General features: G+C 48.4%; 1 protein-coding gene across 1 annotated transcript; it reads right to left on the reverse strand.

Moving 5' to 3' along the window:
- Window positions 1–391: 391 nt before the first annotated feature.
- On the reverse strand, window positions 392–6,250 carry ube2m (ubiquitin conjugating enzyme E2 M). The gene is made up of 6 exons (XM_085455245.1): window positions 5,937–6,250; window positions 4,097–4,191; window positions 3,737–3,775; window positions 1,841–1,944; window positions 1,673–1,736; window positions 392–1,557 (listed from the first exon to the last, which is right to left on the reverse strand). The coding sequence occupies exons 1-6, from the start codon at window positions 6,049–6,051 to the stop codon at window positions 1,417–1,419; spliced, it is 558 nt and encodes a 185-aa protein (XP_085311371.1). The 5' UTR covers window positions 6,052–6,250; the 3' UTR covers window positions 392–1,416.
- Window positions 6,251–9,511: the final 3,261 nt, after the last annotated feature.

The raw sequence follows: 9,511 nt of genomic DNA on the forward strand, positions 1-9,511 counted from the left end.
CTGCTCAGGTATTAACATCAGCACAGAAAATATGCACCACGAGCTTCATGCTTCATGTTATCCTTACACCACCGAGCACCGATGCGTAGAGCCCGCCGCAGAGCCTTACCCGACCATCTTTAAGCTCCTCCCCCCACACTGGTGATATCATCTGTGGCGATCGAGGACGGAAGTGACGTCAGCACAGCTCTACTCATTCAACTTCATATTTTATTTAACATAAATCATACTGCAGTCAGTGTGAACAGCCGGGGTTTCAATATACACAATAGAATCGTAACATTTTAACCCCCTCCCCCTTAACCCCACCCACAACCCCCCCAAATGAAAATCGACCCCCCCTCCCCCTGTAACCCCGCCCCCAGACCTACAAGCCTTTAAACATAACCCTCCCACCCTATAACAGCCCCACCCATCTCACACAGCTCCGCCCACCAACCCTGTCTTCATGTTTCCATCTAGCAGCGAACTCCAAACTTCTCCATCCGCCACACCTGCAGAGCGTCATGTGACCACCTTAAGCACAATGGCACTAACAAGCCCCTCACATAAAATCAAGCTCCACCTCCACACCACCCGCAGAGTAACAAGCCCCTCCCTCCAGTGTAGGCACACACAAAAATCAAAAACATGTAGCATCTCCTAGCATTGCTAACAGACTCCGCCCACTCCCACAAGCCACTCCCCCTTTGCTGGAGAAGAAAAAAAATTAAAAATGGAGCATGTGCTTAAGGCCCCTCTCCTACAAGCCCCTCCCCTTGTGCTGACATTATCATTACACCTGCAGGTGCAGCAGATGGCTTTAAGGCTCCGCCTACAGGTGGTCACAAGCGCCACCCACAAGTGTCCATACAACACTGAAGCTGCTAGGGTTTGGAGTTTGCTGCTAGTGGACTTGCATGTAACCAACAAGGGGGCGGGTCCATTCTAACCGCCCGTCTAATGTCAGGCTCCCTCGCCAAAAACTCGAAAACTAACAAAAAGAAAAAAACAAAATCACATGAGTATCATCATCACCAGCATCATGGCCATCACTGACCACCCTGCCCTCCCCCTCCCCCGTCCATCATCATCATCATCATCGGCGGCCGTCTGCTGGCAGCCATCTTTTTGAGTCCATTCAGGTGTGTGTTGTGTGTCGGCGTCCCGCGGCGGCATGTCGACGGTTCAATGCTGCGTCTCAGAAGTTAAACAGAGACAAACAGGAGGGGAGGGAGGAGGGCAGAGGGGGAGGATGAGGTTCTTCTTCTTTTGTTTTGAAACAGAAAAGCGTCTTCTGGTGTGCTGCTTCCTGTCGCTGCAGCTCCTGCTTCAGCCAACGAGCAGGACCGGGGAGGAGGGGGAGGAGAAGTAGTGAAGGTGGTGGGAGGGGGGAGGTGGGATGGGAGGGAGCTCAGAGGATGATGGGACGCTAAGTTATTTAAGACATCTCTCAAAGTAGGTGGCGCCCACGTAGCCGCCCCTCAGGGAGCGATGGACATTCTGCTCGAAGAGCCGCCGGTTCGTCTGCAGGACCTCCGCCGCCTCCTTGTTCAGCGGATCCTCTGGGTTTGGCTCCTGCGGGGGGAGACGGGGAAGCAAAAGGCGACAACGGTCGTTAAATGTCTCGTTACAAAACGTTCACCAGCTGAGGGCAGCACTGAGCCGCAGAAGAGAAAACATGCGCACTCACTAGAAATAGATACTGTAGGCCGTAGATGATGGAGTTTATTGTCAGCACGGGCTTCCAGTCCTCTCTGTGGAGAAGAAGGAACAGGTGAGCAGCAGAAGACCTCACCTGGAAACGCTCACCTGTCTGACCTCAGTGTGACCTCAAGTTTGATTTTAAGAACGCACACACCTTAGGATGTTTAGGCAGACGTTGCCCTCCAGGTCGATGTTGGGGTGATACACCATCGTCTCACATTTTACCTTTGGGGGGTCGTGGGGGTAACCCTGTCCTACCTGAAACACACACACACTGTCAGATCACCTGCTTCTTAACGAGCCCCCGGCGATGACCCTCGAAATGTCGCCGGACCCTCTGAGCTGAGATTAGCAGCCTCTACAGGTGAGGTCAGAAGTCTCCGCCAATCACAGGCGTGGATGTCAGGATGGAACGACTGTACAGCAAACATCAAAGGAGTTGGAAGAACAGGTCTGTGAAGACGTTTCATCCCAGAAGCTTCTCCGTCACAGACTTTAGTGGGAGTGGCCCTAAGAGTATTCATCATGTGACTCATGTGATTATCAGCAGATGTCTTGGAACCATTGTGAGACTTTGCCCCACCCCATCATGTGACCCACTGAGGTCACCTGATGCAGGTTGTGAGTGGGCGTCAGGGGTCTGGGAAGGATCTCAGACCAGTGTAGGTGGCGAATGTGAACACTGGCATCCTGGATAGAGTGACCTTTGACCTTTAGATGCAGATGAGTGTTTTGCTTTTAGAGCTGAAGAAGCTTGTTGGATGAGACGAAACGTCTTCAACAACCAAACACGTCTGCTGGCTTTCTTCCCGAGCTCCTCGGACTTCCCTGAGCTGAATGATGTACAGCAAACTCCTTCAATGACTCTAAAGAACAAGTTTGCATTTGCTTTTCTCTGATCCACACAGGCCCAGATACACAGACATCTTTTATTAAGCGAGTTTTATTTTGACACGGTCAGGTTATTCAGATGTGTCACCACTTTGGCCTGGAAGAAGGCCCAAACTGCCCCCCTTCAGATGACACCACATTGGTTGGGATGTTCAGGAACCACCGAGACTCAAGCCTGCCATGACCCACAGCGAAGCCAGTTTCACATCGCCACGGACCGAGAGGGCCCCAACCAAGAAAGAAGCACCTGCTCCAAAATCAAAACCTTTAAAAACGTGTACCTGCCCACATGGATGAACCAAATGCCTCCAGGAGAAGAGTCTGATGGTCAGAGACAAAGACTGAGCTGTGTGGCCAAAGGTTAGTGGTGGTGTGTTCATTTATTGGCCCCGTGTGGAGCAGGGAAACGCCAACACTAATTCAAACCTGTTTTTTTAGAGTTTGCTGTACAGTCACTTCAGCCTGGAACAAGAACATCCAGGCCCATGACGACTGACCACAGCTACCAGTCGCCAATGGTGACGGTCCACCCCGATCCTGAAATATAAAAACTATCATTTAAACGCATTAAAATGAGCCACGCACTTATCAAAACGTCTCTTTGCCTTCCTGTAAATCATCAGCGACGAGCCTCCTCTCCTGACCCCCACCGGCGTTCCTACCGGCCTGCAGCAGCCACCGCAGGAAGTCTGCAGGCGGGCCAGCAGGAAGACCAGGTGGACTCAGGAGACCTGTAGGACCGTGGAACGTCACACAAGTCTGTCAGCGATTATGATGAATCCACCTGCTAGTCCTTTACGGGCTCACCTGCAGAAACCTCAGGACTTCTTACAGCTCAACCATGAGGACATCTAAACACTGCGTGAAAGGCAGCACCTGATTTATAACACCAGAGAAAATGAGAGCCTCGTGGAGAAAACGGAAGAAAAAAGTGATTTTATCATCGCTGCAAGCCAAATTCATAAATAAAGTGATAATTAAATAATGGAGCTACATTAGTGAGCCTCTTATTGATGTTCTCAGGGCGCTGTGGGCCGGACTTTACACAGGTGAGACCTGTTGTTAGACCAGTGGAGGCTGCTGAGGGTCAGACTGTTTCAGGATTATTTCAGCATGAAGAGCCGAGGGTGGAGCAGAGAGAGAGACGGCTGTTTCTCACCTTAAAGCTGAAGACAAACTTTCCTCCTTTGTAAAAACCCTGAGAGACAAAAAGACAAACAGAGGCAGACTCGTTAGCTCAGCATCATCTTCATCTCCCGATTCAGCCCCTCATCCTCACTCTGTACATCCTGAGGTTTCATACACCTGTGTGCCACATGAGTGGGAACAATCGGCTCTGGTGCAGCAGTGTCTGAAACTGGTCCTGCGCTCACAGGTGGAGGTGTTTCACTGCTTTTACAGACAGCACTGCTCGTGTTACTGACGCACACCTGCAGCTCTCACAGGTGTTTGTCCTCAAAGTCAGAGAGGAATAAAGTTTTTATGCAATCACGTCTCTGAATGAAACGCACACACGCACCTCGTCCGGTGAAATGATGAGTCTGAAGTTGAGGAGGTCGTCATCATCGGGGAAGTTGATCTCACACGTCTTTGGTAAGTTCAACTCATTGATGTCTGAAAAACAAACACAGGCAGGTGTTACTGATTCTGATTCGTCCTCGGGAATCAAAGACGTCCTTCATCTCTTCTTCTTTCACCTTTCAGAGGCTCATGAAAACATCTGGAGCTCTAAATACCTTGTCTGTATGCTAGGACCTGTGAAAAGCAGTGCTGACACGAAGGTCTCTGAACTGTCCCAAAAGACTTAAAAATCCAGAACAACATCTGGAACACTTTCAGCTAGAACTGGAACCTTCTCCAAGACCACCTTCAGCATTTCTCAATCTCACCTTGGTATTTAAGGACTTCTAAAACCTCTGGACCTCTTTAAATATTCTTAAAAATCTCCACATATTGTGTTCTTTAGGACTTCAAAAATGTTATGTCATCATCTCCAAAATCTCAATAACCTCCAGAGAAGAACACAAACCTCCTTAATCAACTTAGATGAGCATCAATGAGAAATGACGGCCTAGACCCACGAGGTAAAGAAATAAAAGGACCATTATGAAACAAATCTAATCAACTTTTATGTGTCAAAACGTTTTTGCGAAAATGTGGAAGAACAACTTCCAAATGTAAAAAACCCTGATCTTGTCGCAGGTTTAGGGGGTGACTCTGAAACCACTGGATACCTTCTTGTTGTTTAAGGCACCAAAACATCTGGACCATCTTCAGAATTGCTTTGATCCCGTGTGGTGGGTCAGAGCGGGCCCAGGTGGTCACTTAGGTCTGCTAAACACAGGTTGGAACCCAGACCCACGGGCCTACAGATCCCCTGAGGACCCCAAACCTCTGCAACCCCATGAATCGCTGAGATTCAAATTGTCATTCATCAGGTGGGTGGAGGCAAGAAGAAGTAGGTGGTTGGTGTCAGGAACATGTGCTTTTTCTTGGACACTTGCTGGGGCATCACCGCCCAGCCTTTTGGCCTGTGTCACTCCTGCTCGGGTTATGCTCCAGATAAGAGACCAAAAGGTATGAAACCACCGACAACCAGCCAATCAGATCCATGGAAACCACAGAGCCCATTCCAGCAGATCACTTAGAAGTTGAGAAGGGTTTCAGACCTGTCCAGGTCAGATGCTGCAAAGTAGACAGATAGAGCTGATAATTCGGACAGGTGAGCTGGACTCTGAGAATAGGGACCTGAGGCTGTTCTCCTATTGGTCACCCACACCAGGTGACTCACAAGGCGTCTGACAGGCAGGCAGGACCCTCAGAGTCTACTGTGATCCACCACACAGGTTCAGCCTGGTTCTAACCCTGCAGTCTAAGCCGGGCTCTGATCTGCGTTCACCTGTCGCCCTGCAGCCCCTCGGGTCGACCTGCACCTGAGGAGGATAGAGGGTCAGGAAGGTGGGCGCTGTGCTCAGGTGTTCCACTGAGTCCCTGTGTCCCTAACTCACCTGGTGTTAGGTAGAAGTGGACCCCGCGGAACTGACACAGCAGTTAGAGGCTAGCTGCCGTTAGCCGTCAGTGTTTACGGCTATCCGGCGTTAGCTGTTAGCAGCTGTGTTCCGGGTTAGTGTTGTTAGCTGCTAGCTGCTGCTAACTGCGTGCTAACACCTTTAGCCTGCGTTTTGTTTTCATGTAGCACAGCCGGGCTAGCAGCCCTAGCTAACACCAGCTTCAGCCGCAGTTAGTCGGCCAGCCGTTAGCCCGAGTGAGCTACAGCAACACCGGGTCTGGGTTTGAGAGCCCTGGGTCCCGTGGGTTCGGTGTCGGCCGGTGGGTAACTCTCGGCTAACAGAGCCTACCTTTCTGTATTCGGAGCTGGGCCGCGCTGGCTTTCTTGCCCCCGGCTCCGGTTCTGTTTCCTCCAGCAGATTCCTCGTCTTTCTTCTGCTGCTTCAGGGAAAAGAGCTTAATCATCTTCAGTTATTTGACACACGAGGCGTCCCTTCTGTGAGCCGTCAGCGGGTCTGAGAGGGTCTGAGAGCGGGGTGGTTTCCCAACAGCACCGTGATGTGAATGGAGCCGGTGCGTCTGATCACGGAGGCAGGAGGAGCTAGCAGCGGAGCTAGCAGCGAGCTGGCTAGCGGGAGAGAGGGGAGGGGAGGGGAGGAGAGGAGGGGGGTTGAGCGCGCGCGCGTGTGTGTTGGTCTGAAACACGTGAAAGTCCACTGGTGCCAGAAGAAAACAATCGCGAGATGGTCTGGGGGCTGCTGGAAAGAGTGAGGGGGCCACAGGCAGGTAAACCCAGCTTTAAAAACTCTGGGTTCAAGAAAAGTGATGAAAAGCACCTGAACGTGAGTTTGAAGGTGTTTGTGATGAACAGCTGTCTCTTCAGTGAGGGAGGAGAGTGTGCTCAGCACCTCCGGCCTCCGTGCTGGTGTTCCAGTTCAGCCCGATGCAGATGTGGAGTGTAGGCTTCCTGTCTCAGGACAGGTGCTCCATGCAGTTACCCTTTTCCTTCAGAAGCTGTAGGGGTCATGACCCAAAGCTGAAGCTGTTCAAGGCAGACAGGAATTCAGCTTTACAAAAATAAAACTTGTTTTTCGTGCAGTCTTCTCGTATTAAATCAGAGTCCCATAACTGTCTGCCTGTAAGTACAGGTGGGGTCTATATGGCAGCACAGGGCGCTGAAGGTGGAATTTAAAACATTGACCTTTAACCTTCTGCTGTGAAGACTGGTTTTTGCTGACAGTTTGGATCCAGGTGGATGTGACCAAGAAAGCGCAGGTAGACTAAAAACACTGCAAATAAAAAAACAGCAGTGTACTGATTCAGTGTAGTCTGCAGTTATCACAGCGAGGAGTCTCAGCATCCGTGAGTTATGCTTTACTATTATCCATCCCAGACTTCTACAAACTCGAGACCAAATAAACGCAGTCTGGTCAGCTTCAGCAAACATCAGCATAAATCCTATTTTTATGGCAGGAAACGTCCAGCTGGCCGTCACTCAGTCAGAACACCGTCAGCAGAGCTCGTCGTCACAGACGTGAACCTTCAGGTTTGAGCTGGAGCTCAGATCAAAGATCCACTTTCAGCAGAGCCACTGTGCCCTCTGAGGAAATGCTTATACCCAAGTGTCTGAACCCACAGAGGAAAGTCACTCACGTTTACAGAGGAGAACAGTACTCCACACATCACATGACTTTGTTCATACAGCAGACAGCGACCAAAGTCAAATGTAAAATTACATCAGTAAATAATAAAAACAGAAAACATGCACTGGGAGAAATGACACAGTAAATCAAATCAATGTAGATTAGATTAGATTAGATAGAACTTTATTAATCCCTCGGGTGGGTTCCTCTGGGAAATTCGATTTCCAAAAAAGCACAGCACCGACAGAAGTTACAGAGTTACAGAATATTATATATATATATATATATATATATATATATATATATATATATATATATATATATATATATACGTATATATATATATATACGTAGAGAAAGCTCCTTACCATGCATGGAGGGTTTCACCCCAAGTCCAGCACCCTGAGGCTGTACGCTAAGCGGAAGGAAGGGGGCCGGGGACTGGTGAGTGTCAGCACCACAGTCCAGGATGAGACAAGGAACATCCAAGAATACATTGGGAAGATGGCCCCAACTGACCGAGTGCTCAGTGAATACCTCAGGCAGCAGAAACCCAAGAAAGAGGATGGAGACGAGGAACCATCATGGAAGGACAGGCCCCTGCACGGTATGTACCACCGGCAGATAGAGGAGGTGGCTGATATCCAGAAATCCTACCAGTGGCTGGACAAAGCTGGACTGAAAGACAGCACAGAGGCACTAATCATGGCAGCACAAGAACAAGCTCTGAGCACAAGATCCATAGAGGCTGGGGTCTATCACACCAGGCAAGACCCCAGGTGCAGGCTGTGTAAAGATGCCCCAGAGACAATCCAGCACATAACAGCAGGGTGCAAGATGCTAGCAGGCAAGGCATACATGGAACGCCATAACCAAGTAGCCGGCATAGTGTACAGGAACATCTGTGCTGAGTACAACCTGGAAGTCCCGAGGTCAAAATGGGAGATGCCCCCAAGGGTGGTGGAGAATGACCGAGCTAAGATCCTGTGGGACTTCCAGATACAGACGGACAAAATGGTGGTGGCTAACCAACCGGACATAGTGGTGGTAGACAAACAGAAGAAGGCGGCCGTAGTGATCGATGTAGCGGTTCCGAATGACAGCAATATCAGGAAGAAGGAACACGAGAAGCTGGAGAAATACCAAGGGCTCAGAGAAGAGCTCGAGAGGATGTGGAGGGTGAAGGTAACGGTGGTCCCCGTGGTAATCGGAGCACTAGGTGCGGTGACTCCCAAGCTAGGCGAGTGGCTCCAGCAGATCCCGGGAACAACATCGGAGATCTCTGTCCAGAAGAGCGCAGTCCTGGGAACAGCTAAGATACTGCGCAGGACCCTCAAGCTCCCAGGCCTCTGGTAGAGGACCCGAGCTTGAAGGATAAACCGCCCGCAGGGGCGTGCTGGGTGTTTTTTTTTTTTTATATATATATATATACGTATATATATATATATATATATATATATATATATATATATATATATATACGTATGTATATATATATATATATATATACGTATGTATATATATATATATATATATATATATATATATATATATATACACACACACACATATATATAAATACAGAGACAATATAAATAAAATATACGAAGGGGATAAATAGAATAAATAGGAATAAAAATAAAAATACAAGTGAATTGCACATTTCAAGTATTGAGTCTATTGCACCGTTGACTATTTACAAAAGTATTGCACAAAAGGTATTGTGCAGTGAGGTGCAGAGGCACTACAGCTTAGTTGTTCCCCCCTCCTTTGTCCTCCTGTTTCCCCTCCCTCTCCCCTCCAGAGAGGAGTTAAACAGTCTGATGGCGTGTGGGACAAAGGAGTTTTTAAGTCTGTTAGTTCTTGTCTTTGTAAAGCTGGAACGAAACAAAAAACGTGTTTTATGGAATAAAATATTTATAAGATATATTGTGAATAAACCCTGCGGTGAACTCAGGAGTCAGCACTGCTGTGTTTCTTTATAAAAATAAAAATCTCGGTTTTTATGAGCTGTAAAGTTATTCACCAGCATGTTTTAGTCGTTGATTGATTTCATTTTTATTGCACCAACATGTATTTGCATGTGTTTGCTGCATTTTTTAAATCTTTTTTTTTCTTACCTTGAATTTCATTTTTATCCGGATTCTACTGATCTCTATATTCTATTATATTTCAAATGTCTTGTGTGGGCTAAAAAACATTTTAGCTCAACGCTTTTTTGTGGAGAAGCGGGACAACTACAAGTCCCACAATGCCCTCCGCACTGTGACGTGACACGGAGA

Source organism: Copadichromis virginalis, linkage group LG4, assembly GCF_057382275.1.
Source record: "Copadichromis virginalis isolate Kocher_CV1m ecotype Utaka linkage group LG4, C_Virginalis_male_GT1.1, whole genome shotgun sequence".
NCBI lineage: Eukaryota > Metazoa > Chordata > Actinopteri > Cichliformes > Cichlidae > Copadichromis > Copadichromis virginalis.